The sequence below is a fragment of the Bradysia coprophila genome, unplaced genomic scaffold (genome assembly GCF_014529535.1).
Source record: "Bradysia coprophila strain Holo2 unplaced genomic scaffold, BU_Bcop_v1 contig_87, whole genome shotgun sequence".
Taxonomy (NCBI): Eukaryota; Metazoa; Arthropoda; class Insecta; order Diptera; family Sciaridae; genus Bradysia; species Bradysia coprophila.
In genome coordinates this window covers 909,074-936,799 of record NW_023504014.1, presented here as the reverse complement: position 1 = coordinate 936,799, position 27,726 = coordinate 909,074, and the positions used below count along the sequence as shown (strand labels likewise).

General features: G+C 33.6%; 3 protein-coding genes across 4 annotated transcripts in view; 1 reads left to right on the top strand and 2 right to left on the bottom strand.

The window, feature by feature from the left end:
* Nucleotides 1-1,067: 1,067 nt before the first annotated feature.
* LOC119084670 (juvenile hormone acid O-methyltransferase-like) lies at nt 1,068-1,955 on the top strand. The gene has a single exon (XM_037194747.1). The coding sequence runs from the start codon at nt 1,068-1,070 to the stop codon at nt 1,953-1,955; it is 888 nt and encodes a 295-aa protein (XP_037050642.1).
* A 4,085-nt stretch (nt 1,956-6,040) lies between these two features.
* LOC119084602 (PR domain zinc finger protein 5-like) overlaps nt 6,041-27,726 on the bottom strand; it is a 29,365-nt gene continuing 7,679 nt past the window's right edge. Inside the window, exons 3-4 of one of the 2 annotated variants that reach the window (XM_037194661.1) lie at nt 12,886-12,895; nt 6,041-6,052 (exon numbers count right to left, since the gene is read on the bottom strand). The gene's annotated coding sequence lies outside the window, so the exon portion shown is untranslated. Of the gene's footprint in view, nt 6,053-12,885; nt 12,898-27,726 lie in introns of both variants that reach the window. The other variant, XM_037194660.1, reaches the window with a different exon arrangement.
* On the bottom strand, nt 10,076-11,219 carry LOC119084603. The gene is made up of 3 exons (XM_037194662.1): nt 10,597-11,219; nt 10,407-10,523; nt 10,076-10,351 (listed from the first exon to the last, which is right to left on the bottom strand). Exons 1-3 carry the CDS (start codon nt 11,116-11,118, stop codon nt 10,100-10,102), a joined length of 891 nt encoding a protein of 296 aa, XP_037050557.1. The 5' UTR covers nt 11,119-11,219; the 3' UTR covers nt 10,076-10,099.

Below are 27,726 nucleotides of genomic sequence, written 5' to 3'. Positions count from 1 at the left end.
TCTAAAAGAAAAAAGACCTAAAAATTAACAACAAAAAAATCTACAATCGGGCCTAATATACAAAGTTCATGCGATAAGGTGAACGTGGCCCAAATAATCCAGCGACTCCAAAAACGCCTAGATGACCATAAATGCAACTGTAAAATAATAAAAAGGTCACCATAGTGCATTATGTGAACATTTAATTGAAACGGGTCACCAGGTAGATTGGTAGAATGTTTCAATCTTGTGTAAAAAGAATCCAAGCAAAGGCACCGAGACGTATTAAAAATGATTGCCATCAAAACGCCAACAAATACTATCAAAAAACAACGAGAGTTTAAATTCTTATCAACCACATACAACAACATTATAGAGAACACATGCTGATTGCTACACGTCGAGTGGTTGGTTAACGATTAGGATGACATGATGTCATGATGGATCAGTTCATAACGATGTTACCGCAACAAGCACACTAACCAAAGGATAATTTTAAGCAATTTATTATATTTTTGTTAAATTATTGTTGAGTGTATGTACGTCCATCGAATAATTTCAATCTGTGGTAAAGAACTCTGTTGTTCGGTTTCAGCTTTCAACAAGGAAGGACGTTCGGCCTCTGGTAAATACTTTGGGTTCCCAGGTTTCGTGAAGAAGGCAAGTGTGTTCGTTTGAGCCAGTCTGAAGACTGGAGCCAGCTCAAATTTGAGTTTTTTTTGCCGTTGATAGAAGAACAGTATTGCCCAAAAGAGCATATGTAGTGGACATTAGTCAATTTTCTTTGTTGTGACTTCGTAACAAAATGGCGGCGACGCCATCTTAGAAAAACAATGATAAATGCCTGATCGATATAGAATAGATTAAAAAGACATTGGCTGTACACAGATCAATAGATCCACGCCACAAATTACATTTTATGGTATTGTAAATTTTGTTCAACATTTGTCGGATTGTGTAGTTTTGATTTTGTTACTGTTTAAAATTTATGTTGTATGCTGAGACGAAAGTCAAAAACCAATCAAATTCAGAGAAATACATTTCACCAGAAAAATTTAAGATTTGAATCCTTCGAAAATTTGCCGATAATGGATAATCCAAACATTTACGAAAATTTGAATAATCAAATGCGCGCGAAAATCAAAAAAATACTTAACGAACACCGATTCCACTGGCGGGCAAACGGTACAGATTCTTTATTGGATATTGGTTTCGGTCCAGGCGATATCACAGTTGATACGTTGTTGCCGTTACTACCACACAATTTTGAGCGACTGGTCGGTGTTGACATATCGAATGAAATGGTTAAGCATGCTCGTCGAAAGTATTCATGTGCAAGAGTTTCATTCCACCAACTGGACATCGGCAAGAAAATTGACGATCAAGCATTCAACGGAATCGCTCCATTCGATCATATAACGTCTTTCTATTGTTTGCATTATGTGAAAAACTTGAGCGTTGCATTCGAAAATATGCACAAATTGTTGAAAACGGGCGGCGATATACTCATTTTGCACATTGCACAAGCGGTGTCGTTCAGAATCTACAAGCGATTATCGCAGAAAGATCAGTGGAAAAAGTACATGTTCGATTTGGATAGTAATGTCCCAGCCGCGGACGATGTGGATCAACAAATTATCGAATTCAAAAATATGTTTCGACGAATCGGTTTCTCGCATTGTCGAATCGATGCGACCAATGAAACTTACACGTTCGACAACAAAGTTCTCTTCAAACGTAAGAAATTCATAATCCTTTTACCGAGTGTCGCATATTATGGAACTATTTTCTTTCCAGAATTTTACAAATCCGTCAATCCATTCACTCATCGAATGTCAGCTGAAGACCAGAATGCATTTATTGAAGATTTTTATCTGGAAGCTTTGGATTTCGGCTTGGCATTGGACGACGCGAATCATCCAGCGTGTCGGATGTCAAATCGTCATGTTGATTTTGTTATTTATCTGAAGAATTGAGTTTCAACAATTTTCCGAGGGGTAAATCACCTTTTTTACGAGAATTTATGGGATTATATTGGATTTTACGGGATTATATGGCATGTATAAGATCCATTGACAGTGATATTTCAGCGTGAATTCGCTTCAGCTGTTTTTCAGCTGCACATACAAAGAAAACAAGCTATATGTCTTCATACGGTTTTACCAATACCATGCACGTACGTGTAGCTGCTTCAACGGTAGAAACAAGTATAAACAGTTTTGTTTTGTTTGTATGTATAGACCAACTGGAAAAGAGATCTGAAGCAAGTTTGCGCTGAAATATCAGTGCCTCTAACTTTACAATAAAATCGATTGCAAAACTTGGATGTAATTCATTAAATTTTGTATTCATTTCATCGTGGTTCCAACCAATGAAAGTACACTGTATAGGTATGGTCTAATGTCAAAATTTCAATGGAGCGGAGGAAATAGCGATTTCATATAAAGAAACTCACATCTCACCTTTAACATTAATGACCTTTCAGACGTACTTTTCAAGATTATACAAATGGTTCAACAGCTCGCTTCAAAAGTTTTTTTTTTTTAATTCAAGATTCTTATTGATCATTTGCATTTTACAGAATCTACACGCACACAAAAAAGTCAATCAGTTCCTTGAAACAACAGAATTTCTGTGGTAAAAACAACAGAATTTCTGTGGTAAAAACAACGGAATTTCTGTAGTAAAAACAACAGAATTTCTGTGGTAAAAACAACGGAATTTCTGTAGTAAAAACAACAGAATTTCTGTGGTAAAAACAACAGAATTTCTGTGGTAAAAACAACATAATTTCTGTGGTAAAAACAACAGAATTTCTGTGGTAAAAACAACGGAATTTCTGTAGTAAAAACAACAGAATTTCTGTGGTAAAAACAACAGAATTTCTGTGGTAAAAACAACGGAATTTCTGTAGTAAAAACAAAAGAATTTCTGTGGTAAAAACAACAGAATTTCTGTCGTCAAAACAACGGAATTTCAGTAGTAAAAACAACAAGTAAGTAAAAAAAGCCGTACAACAAATTTTCCAAGAAGGGCCTGCATATACAACCCTCTGTTGTCATTATAAAAGACCATTGTTGCCGGTGTACTATATTTTCGACGCACATGCTCTGGTTGTTGATAGTACATTTGTTTCAATAATTAAATGTTTCATCTAATTGTTTATTGAGAAATTTTTATTAAAGAAAAATATTTGACCAATATTTGTGCGAATTTCTATAAATCTGTTTGAAATGACCTACTTGTCTACATCTTAAAGTGAACTAAAAATTTAAAATTTTTGATTTCAACTGTTTTATACAGACTATCGAAGCAGATCGATACATATCGAAGCATATCGATACATATCGAAGCATATCGATACATATCGAAGCAGATCGATACATATCGAAGCAGATCGATACATATCGACGCAGATCGAAGGAGATCGATACATATCGAAGCAGATCGATACATATCGAAGCAGATCGATACATATCGAAGCAGATCGATACATATCGAAGCATATCGATACATATCGAAGCATATCGATACATATCGAAGCAGATCGATACATATCGAAGCAGATCGATACATATCGACGCAGATCGAAGCAGATCGATACATATCGAAGCAGATCGATACATATCGAAGCAGATCGATACATATCGAAGTATATCGATGGCTTCGATATTTTTTAGCTTTACTTGAAAGTAGAGGTACTAACGGTGTTGAGGACTTTCGCGCCGCGTCATTCACAATAATTGACAAAATGACACATTTTGTATAAGGAAGATGTCACTTTGTGGGCTATTGTGAATGACACGGCGCGAAATTCCTCAACACCGTTAGTACCTCTACTTTCAAGTAAAGCTAAAAAATATCGGTTTCTTTAAGTGTTCAGATGATCTCATTGAGTTTTAAGGCGTCATTCAAAAAAGGTTTTCAGGTATGTTAATGTTATAAGGCATAGAAAACGCGGACATGGGAGAAAGGAAACCTGAAATCTCCGAAAAAAGGACCCTCGGTTAGTTTTAATATTCGTCTAGCACTGGTATCTATATTTTTGAGCAAAACCAAATCGTTATAGATTCTGATATTTTTATTAATTAGATAATCAAAATTGTTCAAAAACGTTTACATCGAAACAAAATGTCGCCGCGTAACGCGTGTGCTCCGACTGGATAATGGTGATTTAAAAGATATTGGCGAATGTTGATTATTGAAAACGTATTTCGCACTGATGACATGTCAATCTTATATAAATTCATATCGGCCTGTTTTGCGGTAATGTAGGTTTTGCACACTGCGAATAAGTTATTGTTATCACTTATCACAATATCACAAATCTGCATGACTTGAGATATTTCACAATTGCCACTGTCGGGACTAACTGGTAACCATAACCCACATTTGAAGATGCTGCCGTTTACGGTAACTTTATTCATAAATGAACAGTTTACTTGCAAAAGGCTATCTTTATAAAGCGAAGGCTCCAGCTTTCCATAATATACCTAGAAATAATTTATCAATTTTTTAATGGAAGGAAATGCGACAACAATTTGTTTTGCTTTGTTGAATAAAGTAGCATACGATGGGAAATTTTGAGATCGAGGAGTTCTGGCTGCGCTGAAAACCGAGTGGACTTTTATCCTAATTAACATTTTTAATCTTTCTTTCGATTCTTTGGGTCAATGCTTTCACAGGTAGAAGAGAAAAGTGAAAGAATTACTAAGTTGATACATTTATGTGTGAAGCTCAAACAAAAAACCCATACGAAAACGATACAGTGGAAATTGTAAAAACTGGCTACATAGTACAATAAGCCCAAACGGAGGCCTCCGTGCGCGTTCTAGCAAGCAGATCAAACTACTTTTAATAAAAATAAATAAACTGTAAAATGGTTACTTTACTTTTGCAGCTAATGAACCGGTGTCGAGTATGTTTGCCGTTATGATATCCTCTAATCCTTTCGATTCAAAGAGACGCTGTGCGAAGGAATATTGAGTTTTTTTACCAATTGAGTAGCAAATGTCTATTCGGTTCGTCGTATTCTTGGCATAATTTTTCATTGGCTTATGTTTTCCTTCACATCTAAAAATTGACGAGATTTAGAAGATTACAATAGTATGATATAAAATAAAATTGTTTGAAATGTGTTGACCAATTAAAATATTGTTCTTCTTCACTATAAGGAGTAAGATTTTGTTTTAACGGTGATAGTACTGGGTCGGTCATATAAAAGTGTACGATTTCTGAGAATGAAACAGTTTTGAAAAAAAGTACAATGGGTACGGAGGTCGATGCACACTTCATGTGCGTGTACTCTTTCGAATTTTCACACATTTAATGTAAAGTTTAATTTACTTCGCGATTGAAAATCTATATTTTGATCATCTGACTTTAACTATGTCAAAGGTTGTCTTGCGTATGTGATACTGCAAAATAAAAAGTTTATAGATCAAAGGCGGTAACAAATAAAAAATTGACAAAATTTTTTTTGTGTAGCTACGATAGCTAAGGTATCGGATCATGGTTCGTTGGCAACATTTTGACTTTGAACATCAACAGCGTGGCAGGTGTTGATAGTTTTTACTTAGATTTTAAACTAAATCTTGTTCTATTAATTAAGTATTAACGAAGCGCGTTACATTGGTATCGAAGTTCCTGCCATAAAATCTTTTGTATGCAAAATCCCATGGACGAACGACGATCCATTTTTGATAGTAAAAAGTAAGGTATTGCAAAATGACACTGCTTAGCAACGTCACATCAACCTCAGAGTGACGATAAAATGCGGTTTCTAAATTTTACCTCGTCAAGCTCTTACGATGATTTTTGCAAAAACGTTTAGTGGTTTAGATGAAAACAATAATTTGTGTGAAGGATGGTCGAATGCCACCGCGGAGGACATAACCATTGTAAAAACGGATCCAAATGATCTCATTTTTATATTATTTCGGTATTTCGACCGATTTTGAAGATCAGCCATACCTGGTATGTACCATCATAGAAGCTACGGACTTTGATCTCGATTTTTTTTTTATTTATTTGCTACCATAGTATATAAGACACATACAGCGCTTATAACAAACTGTTTTGGATTAAAAAAAAATTTGTATCCCAAAAACGTACCTAATTGTTCTTAAATATCTCAAGGGTCCGAATTTCCGAGTATGGCTGGGATAATGAGTTGCAAAATGGTGGACGGGCTTGAGTTTATCTTGAAAAAGTTGCAAATATGAGGAATTCATTGTAGCAATTGTTCTTGCTAACTCTGTAATATCGTCTTCAATATAGCATGGTATGTACGACAGGTCGACGAATTTGATTGTTGTTAAAACGAATTGCCAGACAACATCTTGTTCGGGAATCAGGTCTCCAATCATGAAAATTAAATTATGCACAAAATTGAACATTTCTGAAGCCGTCATTCTGAACTTCTTTTTTTTCTTATTATTTAAAGTATTGCTCAAAATAGGCATGGGAATGTTGTGCTTCTCATCTTCATTATAATCGAACTGTCTTATTCGATCATTCAATTGATCCAGAGTGAAATATTTCCGTATTTTGATGAAATAACGTATTGAATGAAGCAAATTGTAATGGCATATGCCTTCGTCGATTATATGAGTATTGTCCGGTGCGGAGCTGTCTATGACATGAAACAACGGAATATAATTGAGTATGGAATACTCTGCGATTCCGGTTTGTGTTACATCGTTTGTTAATACATCGTCGTAGTAATTTTTCCTGTTTCTTCGTTTTTCGACAACTTCAACTACTTCTTGCTGCATTTGGCTTCTGTGTAACCGACAAAAGCGACAATAAAAGTTAGCCGAAAATCCCTTCGCGAATCCTAAATATGTATTTGATTCCTTATTGTCTCCTAGGAAGTGTTAGGAAGAGAAACAAATTAACAACATATTTATCTTCATTATAATAATGGGACTGATAATGAAACCTCAGTCGAGCCAACGCACCTCAAGCATGAGTGATCATATGTTTGTATGATCAATGTCCAGTTTCAGTACTCTCTTTATAATACCACTCATGCTTGAAGTGCGTTGTTCGAGACTTTCAGTTGTGAAAGTGAAACAAAATTTGAATTTACCAGTGAAGCAGCCGCATACAAAAAATACTTTTTTTGTTTCGTTGTTAATAGTAAGCACAATCCCTTCAGTAGCCAGCTCCGTAAGTTTTTCAACAACATAGTGAAATTGGCATTGTACTCCAAAGTGTGAATTATCTGTATAATAAATGATCTGTATCATAATGACGGTGTTATGCATTAAGGGTACAAAAACAATAAAAAAAGTCGTTTATAAAAAAATGTGAAGGTTTTCTTTTCAGTAACAATAGTTTGAAGGACTCGTGAGATAGTTTGTCAATTAAAGTTCTTAACTGTCGCCGATATAAATTAACACCCATTAAACGTACTGTTAAGTAGCGAAAACACGTCCCCAAAGGCAAGTTAAAAAAACTGGTTCAGAATAACATTTTACAATGTGCAGTCGAAAAAATACCTGGACTAATTGACGCGACAACAATATTCTGCAGAAGGGATTGAAATTCGGTGGGGATGGAAGGTAGCATTATATAATTGAAATCCAGCAATCCATCGCGACAATGTGAACCTAATGGATTGTTGACTTGAGCACCATCAACGTACAGGAAGTAAGGGATCACCGTGTCAGTTTCACCAAAACTTTCGAGCTTCTTTTTCCAAAGTTCACCATTTATAAAGTGATTTAGCTTGCCCTCTTCTCGTATAGAATTTGTGTGTGCTTCAATTTTTTCGAACACATGCGGTAGTTCAAGAAACTTTTTCAATGTAAAGCTAATTGGCATCAGCACCATTGATCCTTCTACGATTTCTGGTTCTAAGTCTACTTCCATTTGCGAATCGTCATCTGGATCGTCAAGTGTATCTTCAATTGGATCTTCTAGGACCAAACCTTGTATTATCGGCTGCATTAGGCCTCTATTAAGTAATACAGAATCCAATTTGCTTTCAGTGTTGAAATTGACAAATGGTGATTGAATTGATTTTATAAAACGTTTCACAGCACTCAACTCTTCCCGTTTCACACGCGGTATTACCAGTGTTTTCATACCTGCATTTCAGAAGTTAATGAAAAAGTTGCATATTAATTGATATGCAAAAAAATTGAATATTTTCTAAATTCAAAAGTACCTAGAATAATGGTCTTCGTGATGAATGCTTGAAACTCCCCCAAATTTTTAAACACTGAATCCCGTGGGACGTTCATATTGGAACACATTTTCAATACTAAGTCGAGTGCCAGCTCCTCAGTTAGTGTCTTAAAATCCTTAATCTCGTCAGAATATTCCATATTCAAATCATGGTAAATGTCGAATGCTTCATTAATTTGTTCATGTTCTTGTACATCTTTTGTTTTCAAATAACAATTCCTGGTATGAACTTTGAATGTTTGAAATCTTTCGAAATCCGCCAGACATAGACTACATTTGAAATCTGAATTTCCACATATCCCATGAACATTTTTAATATGTATGAATAAATCGTCCGGAATCCCGATTTCTTTTAGGCACTTAAAGCATCGCATTTTGGTTTTACAATGGAAGCTGACTGATTTATAATTTATTTTATTAAATTGACTTATTTTCTTTAGGATATTACGCGTACTAGGTTCTCTAACTGCTATAGTATGTACGTTAATTGTAGGAGTGTCATAAGAGTGAAAAGCGTTTCTCTCATGGCACGAGGAAATGGAAATTCGAATTCCCGAATACCAACCACCACCCCCTGTCCAAATCTGTACTGTATACTGTAAGCCGATCGAAATACAAGTTCATCAAGTTCTCCTCAGAATCGCGCGCTTCCTACCACATAACTATTTTCTCCTCTGCGTTGTGAGAAAATACTTTTTGTGTTCTCGATTTTCTTGTAAATTTTCGGCAAGATTTTAATTATTACTCACGATATAGTGTTTACAAGCAAAATATTGGGACAAAAAATTAAGTTTAGCTATTCAAACATCTTTTGGGACAAACAAGGGAATCAAAATTTCGAAAATTCAACATTAAAATATATTTAAGATCCCACATTAAGGGATTTTCATTTTTATCACTTGAAAACATTTATACAAAATATGAATGCAAAGGTCGGGGCTATTCGAGCGGTTATTTGTCAGCTAACCGTTTTAACAATTGATATTTGCGATTTCGTTGAGCTTTGTTATCACTGGAACATCATCATCTTGAAATGAAGTTTGCTACTTTTCTTCCCTTCGGTAACAAATAACTATTGTTGGCTTATTCCGAAGAATTCATTTCAATGAATTGGTGTCAGTGAGTTGATGACATTTTTGTGAACACCAAAATACCCAGTTGAAGTACATAAAATGGGACACTTGAATCGATAAAAATGCCGTAACTTTTAACGTGATCTGAACGATATTACTACAGCCTGTGAATTCGCGTCAGAGCTCATTCTGAAGTCTCACGGCCCGTTTTCAGTTTTATTTTCCAAACAGAAATGATAACAGAAAATAACAATCGATCGTAAAAATTCTAAATTGAGTATGAGATAGAGTGAATCGAATGAATTTTGATATAAACAAGATGAATAAATCATGGAGATGAAACAAATCATCTGCCGACTTTACTTTTCAGGCGCACTCGATTGCACAAATTGCTATTATGCAATTCAGCATCACAATGTTCAAAAATTGCAAACGATTTGTATGAATCTCGGTACAAAGTATTTTATCATGGCTCATGATGAAAGTATATCAACATACTGAAGGTAATGCATATGCTTAACGGATCACAAATTTTGCTGAACCCATTCTGTGGGGTGTCTGGTAAATAAGAATTTGAACACGTAGATTCCATTTACAAACACAAATTAAAAATGGATCTGGAAATAAGGTTAGCAAAGAGCCAAAGCAAACTTTAGCAAAAGACAAAATTTTCCAGTGAGCTATGTACAACTTTAAGCTTTCCGGTGACTTTAAAGAAGAAAGGCTGAAGTATGAAGTACGCTAGCAACTCGAGCAAAAAAGTGATGAATTTTGAATTGAAATACAAAATATACAAACAAATTTTCTTTATTTTCATTGCACTGAAAAAATAACACTCAAATCGATGATAATTAAGCGGTCTGAAATAGTTTTTGAAGTATCTGTTCTCCTTCTGCTACCTTGTATTTACCAAAATTGGCTTTGCAACAGAAGTGAACGAGATCATTTATGCGGGTATATTTGGTAAAAACTCCTTGCTTGCCAGTACGCTTACCACTCCATGAAAACTTCTTTTGCAGATCTTTTGACATTATACGATCAATCATTCCGACGATAAATGTCTTCAAGTCACAATCGCTGCCGAAATCACAGAAGTTCGTTTTCTGGGAAAGAAAGTGACTATAACTTCACGCATTTGATTCATTCTCATTATATTACCAATCCAATAAATATTTTCACCTTCGCAAGCCGTTCCTCTAGTTGATCCATCTTAGGTTCATCAAAGCACATTAAGTTAAGATACAGTTCTAATGAAGAACTATCATCCTTATCAGCCTAAAATACAATGACAATTTTTCAGAAGTGTAAGAAGGAAAAAAAGGCTTTGGGAGCGAGACAATTAAATCACCTTTGCATTTTCATCGACCAAGTTCTTCGACAAATTTTCTGAGCCCGAATTAACACCAATTTCGGTCTTTAAATTGGCCAAGCAGTTCGAAAGGCGTTGAATTTCGTCATGGTGAATTTTCAGTTCCATATCTTGTTTAGCAATCTCACCATTCTTGGTCTCGATTTCGAATTCTAAATTCGAAACTTTTTTTGATACCTGTTGAATTTCCATTCGCTGTGCTTCCAATGTAGCATCCTGATGTACAATTACGTCGTTCTTAACAGCAATTTCGGCTTTCAGATCGGCCAGAAACCTAGAAATATTTTGAATTTCGCCTCGGTGGATTTCTAGTTCGGCAGTTTGTCTTCCGATCTCAATATTCTTAGTCCCCATTTCTGTTTTTATATCCGACATGGCTTCGGAAATCTGTGCAATTTCCATACGCTGCGCTTCTATTGTAGCATTCTGCTGTTCAATCAAATCGTTCTTAGAGCGAATTTCAATTTTCAGATTTTCCAAGCCTTTAGAAAGCTCTTCCATTTGCTTTTTAGAATCTTTTTCGATAGTTTTGGATGTTCTCAAATAGTTTTTTTTTATTACTGGTTCTACCTTCTTGCAGATATCATGTCGTGACGTAGCCATTTCGACTGTGTAAGATTAGTTGTTTTTTTTTATCAAAGAAAACTTGATTATAAAGCAATAGACTCACTTTCACAACGTTCACATATCCATTCCACGTCCTTTATGCTCTCGTCTACTCCAGCGCAGTGAAAATGGGCCCAACGATCACACCAATCGCACTGGACCATTTCCATGGTGTCGGGCTCATCACAAAATTGACAAGGCGTTGGAGTATCAAGCTCCTCTAAGTTTGTAATTATATTCGCTTTAATCACATTTTCATCACAAGCCACGCAAGGAACATCAAGCCTTATCCTTTTATTTCTTTGTTCCATTTTGGTAAGAAAATTTTCAAAAATAAACGGCAAAGTAAAAATAAATTGAAATGAACTTAATGAAAGCGAAAAAGAATCGTACAGAATTCAATGAATATTTGATTTACAGTGCAAAATCGTATAGATATATGTTAAAGTGTTTTTATAGCATTGCGGTAAATATATCGACATTAAACACTGTTTTTCGGAGTATTATACCAAACATTATTTCTATCAATTATTCCATTGATATGACGTCAATATTAATTACCTAGAGTTCATAAGCCTACATTAATATGTCGATAAGTTGGTCGTTTCCGCAATACAATAAAACATTATAAGGTACCAGTGAATATACCACGAACTAATACTCTTCTGTATATTACACAAACACGAGTGTAACGATTTAATTCTCGGTATATTCACCGGTACCTTAATGTACTATTATACACTTCAGTGTGCGTCTAGGGCAATATACATTATTGTGTTGTGTGAAATTTTGTTTTGTTTATTTTTTGCTTCGGTGCATAAAAACTAGTACGTTTCTGCAGGAAAATTCATTTATCCTGGAGGAGGATTATATCCCTTGCCTTCGGCGCGGGATACAAGCTTCTTCCTCCAAGATGAACGAATTTTCCCGCAGATACGTAATAATTATTATCACCGTTTGAAAATCATGTCCGGAGCGATAGCAGAGGACTTGACGCAGTCTAACCCCCCAAAAAAAACGAAGAAAATGTTTTGAGAGGCGGCAACTATGTATAGCCGAAGATTTGAGTTTCTACCCTATAGTATATATCACCACAAGACACATTCTCGCTTCAAATACGAGCAAAACGAGCTATCACTCGACTATGTAGGTTTAAAATTACCGGAGATATATCTCTCTCTATCTATCTATCTATCTAACATGTCCAGAGCGATAGCGGAGAACTTGACGCAGTCTAACTTCCAAAAAAAGAACGAAGAAAATTTTTTGAGACGCGTCAACTATGTATAGCGGAACATTTTAGTTTCTACCCGTTGGTCTATATCATCACAAAACCTATTTCATAATATTCTCGCTTTAAATACGAACAAATTGAGCTATCACTCGACTATGTAGGTTTAAAATTACCGGAGATACATCGATTTGAAATTGGTCACTTTTCATAGTAAATACACCAAATTAAACTTTTTCCAAACAATCAAAATCTTACTACTTACTCTGTATGTTTCTACCTATCTATCGACGGGCTACCTCGGAAAGTAGTCAGCCAATCTCTATGAAACTTTGCAGGAACCTTAGTCAGGCCATTAGAACTTAAGTTTCATTCATCATTATCCCAGGAAAAATCAGAATTTGTGTAATTAATTTATTAATTTTCAGAACAATTTCTCTCATATAAAAATGTACAGCCATTTTGTGATGGAAATGTTGTGATGATGTGCTGTGATTATTGCTGTGAAATTAGTTGTAATTTGGCAGCAAAATTTAAAGTTTTTGAATATACGGTTTACATGGTGGGAAATTAGAAAAATTTGGCTACTTTCGGGGGGCGGCTGGAAAAATTTGGTCATTTTCGGTGTATGTTCAAGTGTATGTTGGGTAGCTGGAAAAATTTGGTCACTATGTATTGACATATATGTGTAGTAAATAACTATATTGACAAATATTAAAATTATGTGTGATAGTACCTAATGTAATCTCGATTTTTTCTTGATAGTGAACAATTTAAATCCAATTTCTTCAATTGACGTATATATATGTAGGATATAGCTATATTTCGTTAGTATATAGCTATATGGACCTATATATAGTTAGACAAAAATGATTCAAAGAAGGGCCTAACCAGATTTAAATTGTAGTCAAAAATGATCCAAAACAGGGCTTAATCAGATTTAAATTGTAGTCAAAAATGATTCAAAGCAGGGCCTAATCAGATGTAAATTGTAGGCAAAAATGATTCAAAGGAGGGCCTAATCAAATTTAATTTGTAGGCAAAAATAATTCAAAACAGTGCCTAATCAGATTTAAATTGTAGTCAAAAATGATTCAAAGCAGGGCCTAATCATATTTAAATTATAGTCAAAAATGATCCAAAACAGGGCTTAATCATATTTAAATTGTAGTCAAAAATGATTCAAAGCAGGGCCTAATCAGATGTAAATTGTAGGCAAAAATAATTCAAAACAATGTCTAATCAGATTTAAATTGTAAGCAAAAATGATCCAAAACAGGGCTTAATCATATTTAAATTGTAGTCAAAAATGATCCAAAACAGGGCTTAATCAGATGTAAATTGTAGGCAAAAATAATTCAAAACAGTGCCTAATCAGATTTAAATTGTAGTCAAAAATGATCCAAAACAGGGCTTAATCATATTTAAATTGTAGTCAAAAATAATTCAAAGCAGGGCCTAATCAGATGTAAATTGTAGGCAAAAATAATTCAAAACAATGTCTAATCAGATTTAAATTGTAAGCAAAAATGATCCAAAACAGGGCTTAATCAGATGTAAATTGTAGGCAAAAATAATTCAAAACAGTGCCTAATCAGATTTAAATTGTAGTCAAAAATGATCCAAAACAGTGCCTAATCAGATTTAAATTGTAGTCAAAAATGATCCAAAACAGGGCTTAATCAGATTTAAATTGTAGGCAAAAATGATTCAAAGGAGGGCCTAATCAAATTTAATTTGTAGGGAAAAATAATTCAAAACAGGGCTTAATCAGATTTAAATTGTAGTCAAAAATGATTCAAAGCAGGGCCTAATCAGATGTAAATTGTAGGCAAAAATAATTCAAAACAGTGCCTAATCAGATTTAAATTGTAGTCAAAAATGATTCAAAGCAGGGCCTAATCATATTTAAATTATAGTCAAAAATGATCCAAAACAGGGCTTAATCATATTTAAATTGTAGTCAAAAATGATTCAAAGCAGGGCCTAATCAGATGTAAATTGTAGGCAAAAATAATTCAAAACAATGTCTAATCAGATTTAAATTGTAAGCAAAAATGATCCAAAACAGGGCTTAGTCAGATTTAAATTGTAGGCAAAAATGATTCAAAGCAGGGCCTAATCAGATGTAAATTGTAGGCAAAAATGATTCAAAGGAGGGCCTAATCACATTTAATTTGTAGGCAAAAATAATTCAAAACAGGGCTTAATCAGATTTAAATTGTAGTCAAAAATGATTCAAAGCAGGGCCTAATGAGATTTAAATTGTAGTCAAAAATGATTCAAAGCAGGGCCTAATCAGATGTAAATTGTAGGCAAAAATGATTCAAAGCAGGGCCTAATCAGATTTAAATTGTAGTCAAAAATGATTCAAAGCAGGGCCTAATCAGATTTGAATTGTAGTCAAAAATGATTCAAAGCAGGGCCTAATCAGATTTGAATTGTAGTCAAAAATGATTCAAAGGAGGGCCTAATCAGATTTAAATTGTAGGTAAAAATGATCCAAAACAGGGCTTAGTCATATTTAAATTGTAGTCAAAAATAATTCAAAGCAGGGCCTAATCAGATGTAAATTGTAGGCAAAAATAATTCAAAACAATGTCTAATCAGATTTAAATTGTAAGCAAAAATGATCCAAAACAGGGCTTAGTCAGATTTAAATTGTAGTCAAAAATGATTCAAAGCAGGGCCTAATCAGATGTAAATTGTAGGCAAAAATGATTCAAAGGAGGGCCTAATCACATTTAATTTGTAGGCAAAAATAATTCAAAACAGGGCTTAATCAGATTTAAATTGTAGTCAAAAATGATTCAAAGCAGGGCCTAATGAGATTTAAATTGTAGTCAAAAATGATTCAAAGCAGGGCCTAATCAGATGTAAATTGTAGGCAAAAATGATTCAAAGCAGGGCCTAATCAGATTTAAATTGTAGTCAAAAATGATTCAAAGCAGGGCCTAATCAGATTTGAATTGTAGTCAAAAATGATTCAAAGCAGGGCCTAATCAGATTTGAATTGTAGTCAAAAATGATTCAAAGGAGGGCCTAATCAGATTTAAATTGTAGGTAAAAATGATCCAAAACAGGGCTTAGTCATATTTAAATTGTAGTCAAAAATAATTCAAAGCAGGGCCTAATCAGATGTAAATTGTAGGCAAAAATGATTCAAAGCAGGGCCTAATCAGATGTAAATTGTAGGCAAAAATGATTCAAAGCAGGGCCTAATCAGATTTAAATTGTAGTCAAAAATGATTCAAAGCAGGGCCTAATCAGATTTGAATTGTAGTCAAAAATGATTCAAAGCAGGGCCTAATCAGATTTGAATTGTAGTCAAAAATGATTCAAAGCAGGGCCTAATCAGATTTAAATTGTAGTCAAAAATGATTCAAAGCAGGGCCTAATCAGATTTGAATTGTAGTCAAAAATGATTCAAAGGAGGGCCTAATCAGATTTAAATTGTAGGTAAAAATGATCCAAAACAGGGCTTAGTCATATTTAAATTGTAGTCAAAAATAATTCAAAGCAGGGCCTAATCAGATGTAAATTGTAGGCAAAAATAATTCAAAACAATGTCTAATCAGATTTAAATTGTAGGTAAAAATGATCCAAAACAGGGCTTAATCATATTTAAATTGTAGGTAAAAATGATCCAAAACAGGGCTTCGTCAGACTTAAATTGTAGGCAAAAATGATTCAAAGCAGGGCCTAATCAGATGTAAATTGTAGGCAAAAATAATTCAAAACAGTGCCTAATCAGATTTAAATTGTAGTCAAAAATGATCCAAAACAGGGCTTAATCAGATTTAAATTGTAGTCAAAAATGATTCAAAGCAGGGCCTAAGTAGATGTAAATTGTAGGCAAAAATAATTCAAAACAGTGCCTAATCAGATTTAAATTGTAGTCAAAAATGATCCAAAACAGTGCCTAATCAGATTTAAATTGTAGTCAAAAATGATCCAAAACAGGGCTTAATCAGATTTAAATTGTAGGCAAAAATGATTCAAAGGAGGGCCTAATCAAATTTAATTTGTAGGGAAAAATAATTCAAAACAGGGCTTAATCAGATTTAAATTGTAGTCAAAAATGATTCAAAGCAGGGCCTAATCATATTTAAATTATAGTCAAAAATGATCCAAAACAGGGCTTAATCATATTTAAATTGTAGTCAAAAATGATTCAAAGCAGGGCCTAATCAGATGTAAATTGTAGGCAAAAATAATTCAAAACAATGTCTAATCAGATTTAAATTGTAAGCAAAAATGATCCAAAACAGGGCTTAATCATATTTAAATTGTAGTCAAAAATGATCCAAAACAGGGCTTAATCAGATGTAAATTGTAGGCAAAAATAATTCAAAACAGTGCCTAATCAGATTTAAATTGTAGTCAAAAATGATCCAAAACAGGGCTTAATCATATTTAAATTGTAGTCAAAAATAATTCAAAGCAGGGCCTAATCAGATGTAAATTGTAGGCAAAAATAATTCAAAACAATGTCTAATCAGATTTAAATTGTAAGCAAAAATGATCCAAAACAGGGCTTAATCATATTTAAATTGTAGTCAAAAATGATCCAAAACAGGGCTTAATCAGATGTAAATTGTAGGCAAAAATAATTCAAAACAGTGCCTAATCAGATTTAAATTGTAGTCAAAAATGATCCAAAACAGGGCTTAATCATATTTAAATTGTAGTCAAAAATAATTCAAAGCAGGGCCTAATCAGATGTAAATTGTAGGCAAAAATAATTCAAAACAATGTCTAATCAGATTTAAATTGTAAGCAAAAATGATCCAAAACAGGGCTTAATCAGATGTAAATTGTAGGCAAAAATAATTCAAAACAGTGCCTAATCAGATTTAAATTGTAGTCAAAAATGATCCAAAACAGTGCCTAATCAGATTTAAATTGTAGTCAAAAATGATCCAAAACAGGGCTTAATCAGATTTAAATTGTAGGCAAAAATGATTCAAAGGAGGGCCTAATCAAATTTAATTTGTAGGGAAAAATAATTCAAAACAGGGCTTAATCAGATTTAAATTGTAGTCAAAAATGATTCAAAGCAGGGCCTAATCAGATGTAAATTGTAGGCAAAAATAATTCAAAACAGTGCCTAATCAGATTTAAATTGTAGTCAAAAATGATTCAAAGCAGGGCCTAATCATATTTAAATTATAGTCAAAAATGATCCAAAACAGGGCTTAATCATATTTAAATTGTAGTCAAAAATGATTCAAAGCAGGGCCTAATCAGATGTAAATTGTAGGCAAAAATAATTCAAAACAATGTCTAATCAGATTTAAATTGTAAGCAAAAATGATCCAAAACAGGGCTTAGTCAGATTTAAATTGTAGGCAAAAATGATTCAAAGCAGGGCCTAATCAGATGTAAATTGTAGGCAAAAATGATTCAAAGGAGGGCCTAATCACATTTAATTTGTAGGCAAAAATAATTCAAAACAGGGCTTAATCAGATTTAAATTGTAGTCAAAAATGATTCAAAGCAGGGCCTAATGAGATTTAAATTGTAGTCAAAAATGATTCAAAGCAGGGCCTAATCAGATGTAAATTGTAGGCAAAAATGATTCAAAGCAGGGCCTAATCAGATTTAAATTGTAGTCAAAAATGATTCAAAGCAGGGCCTAATCAGATTTAAATTGTAGTCAAAAATGATTCAAAGCAGGGCCTAATCAGATTTGAATTGTAGTCAAAAATGATTCAAAGGAGGGCCTAATCAGATTTAAATTGTAGGTAAAAATGATCCAAAACAGGGCTTAGTCATATTTAAATTGTAGTCAAAAATAATTCAAAGCAGGGCCTAATCAGATGTAAATTGTAGGCAAAAATGATTCAAAGCAGGGCCTAATCAGATGTAAATTGTAGGCAAAAATGATTCAAAGCAGGGCCTAATCAGATTTAAATTGTAGTCAAAAATGATTCAAAGCAGGGCCTAATCAGATTTGAATTGTAGTCAAAAATGATTCAAAGCAGGGCCTAATCAGATTTGAATTGTAGTCAAAAATGATTCAAAGCAGGGCCTAATCAGATTTAAATTGTAGTCAAAAATGATTCAAAGCAGGGCCTAATCAGATTTGAATTGTAGTCAAAAATGATTCAAAGGAGGGCCTAATCAGATTTAAATTGTAGGTAAAAATGATCCAAAACAGGGCTTAGTCATATTTAAATTGTAGTCAAAAATAATTCAAAGCAGGGCCTAATCAGATGTAAATTGTAGGCAAAAATAATTCAAAACAATGTCTAATCAGATTTAAATTGTAGGTAAAAATGATCCAAAACAGGGCTTAATCATATTTAAATTGTAGGTAAAAATGATCCAAAACAGGGCTTCGTCAGACTTAAATTGTAGGCAAAAATGATTCAAAGCAGGGCCTAATCAGATGTAAATTGTAGGCAAAAATAATTCAAAACAGTGCCTAATCAGATTTAAATTGTAGTCAAAAATGATCCAAAACAGGGCTTAATCAGATTTAAATTGTAGTCAAAAATGATTCAAAGCAGGGCCTAAGTAGATGTAAATTGTAGGCAAAAATAATTCAAAACAGTGCCTAATCAGATTTAAATTGTAGTCAAAAATGATCCAAAACAGTGCCTAATCAGATTTAAATTGTAGTCAAAAATGATCCAAAACAGGGCTTAATCAGATTTAAATTGTAGGCAAAAATGATTCAAAGGAGGGCCTAATCAAATTTAATTTGTAGGGAAAAATAATTCAAAACAGGGCTTAATCAGATTTAAATTGTAGTCAAAAATGATTCAAAGCAGGGCCTAAGTAGATGTAAATTGTAGGCAAAAATAATTCAAAACAGTGCCTAATCAGATTTAAATTGTAGTCAAAAATGATCCAAAACAGTGCCTAATCAGATTTAAATTGTAGTCAAAAATGATCCAAAACAGGGCTTAATCAGATTTAAATTGTAGGCAAAAATGATTCAAAGGAGGGCCTAATCAAATTTAATTTGTAGGGAAAAATAATTCAAAACAGGGCTTAATCAGATTTAAATTGTAGTCAAAAATGATTCAAAGCAGGGCCTAATCAGATGTAAATTGTAGGCAAAAATAATTCAAAACAGTGCCTAATCAGATTTAAATTGTAGTCAAAAATGATCCAAAACAGTGCTTAATCAGATGTAAATTGTAGGCAAAAATAATTCAAAGGAGGGCCTAATCAAATTTAATTTGAGGGCAAAAATAATTCAAAACAGTGCCTAATCAGATTTAAATTGTAGTCAAAAATGATTCAAAGCAGGGCCTAATCATATTTAAATTATAGTCAAAAATGATCCAAAACAGGGCTTAATCATATTTAAATTGTAGTCAAAAATGATTCAAAGCAGGGCCTAATCAGATGTAAATTGTAGGCAAAAATAATTCAAAACAGTGCCTAATCAGATTTAAATTGTAGTCAAAAATGATCCAAAACAGTGCTTAATCAGATGTAAATTGTAGGCAAAAATAATTCAAAGGAGGGCCTAATCAAATTTAATTTGAGGGCAAAAATAATTCAAAACAGTGCCTAATCAGATTTAAATTGTAGTCAAAAATGATTCAAAGCAGGGCCTAATCATATTTAAATTATAGTCAAAAATGATCCAAAACAGGGCTTAATCATATTTAAATTGTAGGCAAAAATGATTCAAAGCAGGGCCTAATCAGATGTAAATTGTAGGCAAAAATAATTCAAAACAGTGCCTAATCAGATTTAAATTGTAAGCAAAAATGATCCAAAACAGGGCTTAGTCAGATTTAAATTGTAGGCAAAAATGATTCAAAGCAGGGCCTAATCAGATGTAAATTGTAGGCAAAAATGATTCAAAGGAGGGCCTAATCACATTTAATTTGTAGGCAAAAATAATTCAAAACAGGGCTTAATCAGATTTAAATTGTAGTCAAAAATGATTCAAAGCAGGGCCTAATGAGATTTAAATTGTAGTCAAAAATGATTCAAAGCAGGGCCTAATCAGATGTAAATTGTAGGCAAAAATGATTCAAAGCAGGGCCTAATCAGATTTAAATTGTAGTCAAAAATGATTCAAAGCAGGGCCTAATCAGATTTAAATTGTAGTCAAAAATGATTCAAAGCAGGGCCTAATCAGATTTGAATTGTAGTCAAAAATGATTCAAAGGAGGGCCTAATCAGATTTAAATTGTAGGTAAAAATGATCCAAAACAGGGCTTAGTCAGATTTAAATTGTAGGCAAAAATGATTCAAAGCAGGGCTTAATCAGATTTAATTTGTAGGCAAAAATGATTCAAAGCAGGGCCTAATCAGATTTAAATTGTAGTCAAAAATGATTCAAAGCAGGGCCTAATCAGATTTAAATTGTAGTCAAAAATGATTCAAAGCAGGGCCTAATCAGATTTAAATTGTAGTCAAAAGTGATTCAAAGCAAGGCCTAATCAGATGTAAATTGTAGGCAAAAATAATTCAAAACAGTGCCTAATCAGATTTAAATTGTAGTCAAAAATGATCCAAAACAGGGCTTAATCAGATTTAATTTGTAGGCAAAAATGATTCAAAGCAGGGCCTAATCAGATTTAAATTGTAGCCAAAAATGATTCAAAGCAGGGCCTAATCAGATTTGAATTGTAGTCAAAAATGATTCAAAGCAGGGCCTAATCAGATTTAAATTGTAGGTAAAAATGATCCAAAACAGGGCCTAGTCAGATTTAAATTGTAGGCAAAAATGATTCAAAGCAGGGCCTAATCAGATGTAAATTGTAGGCAAAAATGATTCAAAGGAGGGCCTAATCAGATTTAATTTGTAGGCAAAAATAATTCAAAACAGGACTTAATCAGATTTAAATTGTAGTCAAAAATGATTCAAAGCAGGGCTTAATCATATTTAAATTGTAGTCAAAAATGATTCAAAGCAGGGCCTAATCATATTTAAATTATAGTCAAAAATGATCCAAAACAGGGCTTAATCAGCTTTAAATTGTAGGCAAAAATAATTCAAAACAGGGCTTAATCATATTTAAATTCTAGTCAAAAATGATTCAAAGCAGGGCCTAATTATATTTAAATTGTAGGCAAAAATAATTCAAAACAGGGCTTAATCAGATTTAAATTGTAGGCAAAAATGATTCAAAGCAGGGCCTAATCAGATGTAAATTATAGCAAAAATGATTCAAAGCAGGGCATAATCAGATTGAAATTATAGTCAAAAATGATTCAAAGCAGGGCATAATCAGATTGAAATTGTAGTCAAAAATGATTCCAACTGCGGTTCCACTCAGAATAGGCTGCGATTCCTCGCAGAATTAGGCCATTGTTTGATTCAAATTTGAATCAAATTAAGCACTGTTTGGATTCAAACTTGAATGGGCTCATTAAAAATAATTCACGCCATAAATGTACCTAAAATTTGAATTTCAAGTGAGCGAGTCGATGAACAAAATAAATTTAACACTTCATTGTACACACGTACTGGTACGTATTGAAATGTACTGGTTCGATGTATGTATCGATCTGGTTCGATATGTATCGATCTGCTTCGATATGTATCGATCTGCTTCGATATGTATCGATCTGCTTCGATATGTATCGATCTGCTTCGATATGTATCGATCTGCTTCGATATGTATCGATCTGCTTCGATATGTATCGATCTGCTTCGATATGTATCGATCTGCTTCGATATGTATCGATATGGTGTTGAGGAATTTCGCGCCGTGTCATTCATAATAGCCCACAAAGTGACATCTTCCTTATACAAAATGTGTCATTTTGTCAATTATTGTGAATGACGCGGCGCGAAAGTCCTAGCAGCCGTACTAACTAGGTACGTACTTACAGTAGCCCGATATCACACTTTTAACATTATCACGGTAATTTAACAGACAGGAACCTTTGGTTAACAAATTTTTCGTCATGCATTAACTTGAGTCTAATAGGCCAGGTGCACGACGATTTTAGCAGATAAACGAACAAAAAGTGAACCTAGCTAAACTTAAGAAATGTACCCGTATGACTTGTGATTACTCAGGCACTATGAGTTGATCCATTGTTTTAAATGGACAGCGAGATAAAAGTGAAATTAGACAAGTTTTTTTTTTTAAGTTGGGAGTTGTTGTGGTTCTTAAATGATTCCAGAATCAAAATATAGATTTTTCAGAATTTTTGATAGATAATAAAAAAATCAAGATTTTAGTTGCTAGACAAACTGTGTGCTGAATTATTTACATACCAGAACACTTATTAAATCAGAAAACAACTCTACAAATATGTACCACTGTGACGAACATTTGCAACACATTTTCCTAGTTCCCACATTTTCATGGTTTAATTCGTAAGTTTACGGAAGTGTATTGACTAATTGACTACACACTACACAACAAGTATTAGATAACAATCAGAGTTGTTGAGTACTGGAAATATGACCATACCTTGCTTTGCATATTTGCTTGAATTAACTTAAAGATATCCGTGCTCGTATCATCAACGTTACTCGTTTTCAAAGCAAATTTAAGTGTGCTGAGTGAGCTTTGTTTCATTAATAATTTACAGTCAGTAGTGAAAAAGTTTTTCTAGTCATCTTCAAGAAATCAAGACAATTATTTTGAAACCGACGGAAATAATGGAAACGGCAAAAGTAAAGTATTTCCTTTACTAAAGTTGAATTAATTACCTGTTGTCTTTTGATCGACATTTCTTGAAATTGATATTTTTCCTATTTTAACATTTTTCTGCCAAATTTATAATTTCTTGAAAATGTTTAACTACTAGTCATCAAACAATGTGTATATCGAATGCAGCGAATGCTCAACCGATTCAGCTGCAGCATGGTGTGTAGCGTGTTCACAATTGATATGTGCTGGATGTGTTGATGCCCATCGAAAAATAAAAACCATGAGAAACCATAAAATTTGGTTGAAGGGAGAACTAGCCAAAAACGAATGCACGAATTGCTCCGATGGCAGTTTAATAACTTCATGGTGTCTTGAATGTGCTGCTTTCATATGTGCTTCATGTGTCAATATCCATCAGCGAATCAAAATAACACGGAGTCACAGTATAAAATCTGTAGACGTTTTATGCAGTGAATTGGTTGATGCACCAACGTTGAAATTGATAAGTCAAACAGTAAGTTTTCGCCGTTAGTTTCGCGACTCTAAATCATACTGCATACTGATTATACTATTGACAATGCATATGTTGGTTGGCGGTGGCTTGTTGAAGCAGAAGCCATTCAGGTTCGTGCATTGTTTCAAGCTGTGTTTCGAACTAGATTCTTTAAGTAACTTAAACCGGTAACATAATAGTTCGATGACTAAACATTCAAATCACAGTTTGATCAATCAACAAATAACACATGTGATATGTAATGAGCAAAGTTGTTTGAACAAAATGTAATTTGAATGTATAGTCAATTTCTGCACTTCAAAGCGTCTTATGAAAAGCGAAACTCATCTTGAAATATCGTGAACCTTCACAGTTTCTTTTTCAATATGCCACTAAAAACATAACCGAAATGTTGGCAATACAAACACTGAATTTGTATGGACATTTATCTGTTGAAACGAGCTCAACTATTTTATTTTCATAATGAAGAACCGTTCCGAGAGAGAAACTGCGATCGAAATCCCTATTGTACAATCCGAGAGTTCACCAGAATGCTTAGAAGAAGTAAGTTATTTTTGAAGGAATTATTGCATATCAAATGAATTGAAAGATCAAAGTTTCTTCTCACAAAACGTCAAACATACCGTAACATCAGGACCCGTTTTAGGGAATTTAATTTCTTAAATTTATCTTGGCTTTTTAGATAAATTTAGGAATTTTTAAGACTTTAATTTCCTTTAAATAGGCTCTGCATAGCATTGATAACAATTATAACAATTCGCCTAAATACCTTCCTTACAAACAACACACAATCTACGGTCCTCGCCTTATACATTAAACACTTGATTCACTATACATTTACATGTGTATAACGACCATTAAGTGCATTTTTATGTGTCACATATTCAGTCTCCAATAGGAGTATAAAAAAACCAAAAATTTTATTGTTTTTTTATATTTTGATATTTTTTTGTGTGCTTGGCCTCTTTACAGCCAGGCACACGCAAATGTTTGTTGAATTTAAAGAAAAATGTGGTTGGATTTTGTCACAGTTTTTTCAATCTTCTGTGTGTATAATAACGTGCGATTGATTATAATGTGGCTAGAATTCTTGTAGAGTTTTTTTTGCGTACAAATGATTTAAAATGACTTGTTATTGGTCATTCAAATAGTGCTCACGCTGTCTCGGGGGTTAAGCTATGTTAAAGCGTGCACTTCATACTAAGAGGGTCTAAAAATCGTCTTCTTTAGCTTGCGCACTATTTGAATGGCTTCGAGGATTAATTTTATTTTGATTTAATGCAGGAAGCTATAGCCGTTGAAAATATGCCTACACAGAAAAATGAGCCGGCAGGTGAAATACCACTGCAAGGTAGTCAGTGGTTTAATTTGTCAGAAGTTTTGAACGACACAAGTAAAGGAAAAGCTATTTTAACATACTACGAGCGGAATGGCTCAATCTTACCACGACACCGGAGATTGTTAAATAGGCTGATTTTAAACAAGGTCTTTTCGATGAAAACAAAACTTACAATCGCAGAGAGAGAAGAAATAGTGAAGCAAATTGGTCTCCTATTTCACAAGGAACAAATTGTAAATTAAATAATTAAGGACATCAAACACCTTTCTAATCTCTCCGCTTTTAGTCTGATTACATGCGTAAGGAAATAAAGAATCGTGGGCATAAGTATGTCGGTATTTTTGAAGCGGCGTACAACCACCGGCGGACTAAAGTTCCGAAAGAAAAAAATGCAAAGTCGAAGAATGCTCGTAATGATTCATTCGATAAGTCTCGCAGCTTTACAGACTTATTTAACGGTAAATCTTCAAAATAATATCAAGGTTGTGACGGGACTGTTTTGCGACCATTTGACGACCAATTTTCATATTTTTCAAATGAAATTGTTATCAATGATCGTGTTGAACGCCCTGAAACTCCCCCATACTTCCTTGAGAGTTTCAAGTATAAAGTTTTAAAAATCCCAATTTGTAAAGTCCTAATACTTATCTATGCATGTATACATTTCTGTGGTAGCTAAGCGGTTAATTACCTTCAAAGAGAACGTTACTATAGGTCTCGTTTATCTTATTACTCGTAGATGACATGCAGGCCAGCATACTCAATATGCAGAAAAATGTGTTGAACAAGGAAAATGAATTGGTGGAGTGGGACAAATGTTTTCAATTTCGAATGGCAAAAATGCCTCATTACAAAAATTTTAGTGAAATATGTGAAGAATGGCCATGCTATACTCGAAGAAATGGGTTCTCTTTTGTAAGTGTCGGTCTTCAGCCACAATAAGGAGAGTTATGCACTAACCGTCACAAAAAGACATTTCCCATATAAAAAATTTTCGGTTCATGCATATCTCTCATTTGATGAATTATTAAAGCTTCGAGAGTCTAACAACAATTTTTCTCAGATTGAAAATGATTTCCGAAAATTGTTCTCTGTAGAAAACACACTTTTTGATAAATGGTTCGATTTTGTTGAAACAAATCTTAAGGCAATCGCTGAAATGATTGATGATCCATTTGCGAGAAATTCGTTGCTAACGCTGAATATTGACCAAGGTAAACGATGAAAGTACAGCCACATATTTTTCATTGTGCTTAAAAATTAAACTACTGGTCTAGATAGCAACGTCAAAAAGTTACAACTTCAATCGCTTATAACTTGCTTATAACCCATTTCCTTGCAAGCTAACGTGAGAGCCCTTTATCTTTATCATATAAGGAAAGAGACTCCCACCTTAGCCTGCTAAGAAACGGATTATGAAAAAGTTATAAGCGACTGAAGTTGCAACTTTTTGACAATCGAACAATTTCTTTGGAACCTCAACGTTGATTCTTGTACAGGTTTACAAGAAAAAAATATGATTTTTTGTATGGCCTTGCACTACATACCCGTTAACATTCCTGTATCACGTGGATTTGGCTCCAAAAGATGGAGGCCCTCAATCAAGCGTTCAAAGCTATCTGTATTCAAAAGAGTCTACTCTAAGGATTCAATACCGAAAGCGGTTCGTGAAAGAACTGCTGAACGCATGATGAGAGACATTGCCGAGCATCCTGTTGTTTACGGTATAGGTGAGCAACTCGATGAAATTGAATTGTTCTATGTGGCATTAGGAGATGTACTCTACGAATTCGATTCTTTCATTGCTGCTTTGGATGCCTCGTTCAAATGTTATAAAGTATTCAACATCGAGTTTGCGAAAGAATCACAAAAATTTTGGGAATTTATCGAGGCGGTTTTTTATGGTACACAAAGTAAGCCAACTTCTCCGCCATTAACAACAGTAATCAATTCATTTGATCTTGAATAAATAATTTTAAATAAAACAACTTTCACTGAAAACGTTTTGCCTGTTCATTTCTATTGAGTAGGTTCCAAGCAGTGTAAATATTTTTGTCATCCTCATGACTTTTGTCAAAATGTTTTGATCCCATGCGTATAGATGGAGCCGAGTAGAAACAGTTCAGGTATAAAATACGCGCAAAACTCACTTCGGGCTGTTTGTTTTTATTAATACTTTATATGTAATTATGTATCTGGTTCTTTTTCGCGTTAATTTTGATACAGAAACTTCTTTATATATAAAAAAGTAAACAGAAATTCTGTTGATTTTACTGTAGAAATTCCGTTGTTTTTATTACAGAAATTCTGTTATTTTGACTACACAAATTCTGTTGTCTTGACTACAGAAATTCTGTTGTTTTTACCACAGAAATTCTGTTGTTTTTACTACAGAAATTCCGTTGTTTTTACTACAGAAATTCCGTTGTTTTTACTACAGAAATTCTGTTGTTTTTACCACAGAAATTCTGTTGTTTTTACCACAGAAATTCTGTTGTTTTTACCACAGAAATTCTGTTGTTTTTACCACAGAAATTCTGTTGTTTTTACCACAGAAATTCTGTTGTTTTTACCACAGAAATTCTGTTGTTTCAAGGAACTGATTGACTTTTTTGTGTGCGTGTAACAACGTCATCTGTAGCTCTGAATCTATGCACTCAATTATTGCATAATTTGTAGAGACAATAGGTTTGCTCAACGCACTTCAAGCAAAAGTGTTATTAATGACAGCTGCCAAGTAGAGTACTATTTTGTATGAAATTTTATCCCCACTCTTTTTACAGTGTAAAATTTTGTATGGAGCACTGTCAAGTTTCAGTACCCTATTTAGAGT

Excerpts from the sequence above, each read along its gene's own strand:
- LOC119084670 (XM_037194747.1), top strand. The coding sequence starts at position 1,068 with ATGGATAATCCAAACATTTACGAAAATTTGAATAATCAAATGCGCGCG.
- LOC119084603 (XM_037194662.1), bottom strand. The coding sequence starts at position 11,118 with ATGGAAGAGCTTTCTAAAGGCTTGGAAAATCTGAAAATTGAAATTCGC. Across the intron at positions 10,524-10,596 it reads TGGTCGATGAAAATGCAAAG|GCTGATAAGGATGATAGTTC; the intron begins GTGATTTAATTG and ends ATTGTATTTTAG. Across the intron at positions 10,352-10,406 it reads TGAAAATATTTATTGGATTG|AAAACGAACTTCTGTGATTT; the intron begins GTAATATAATGA and ends TTTCTTTCCCAG.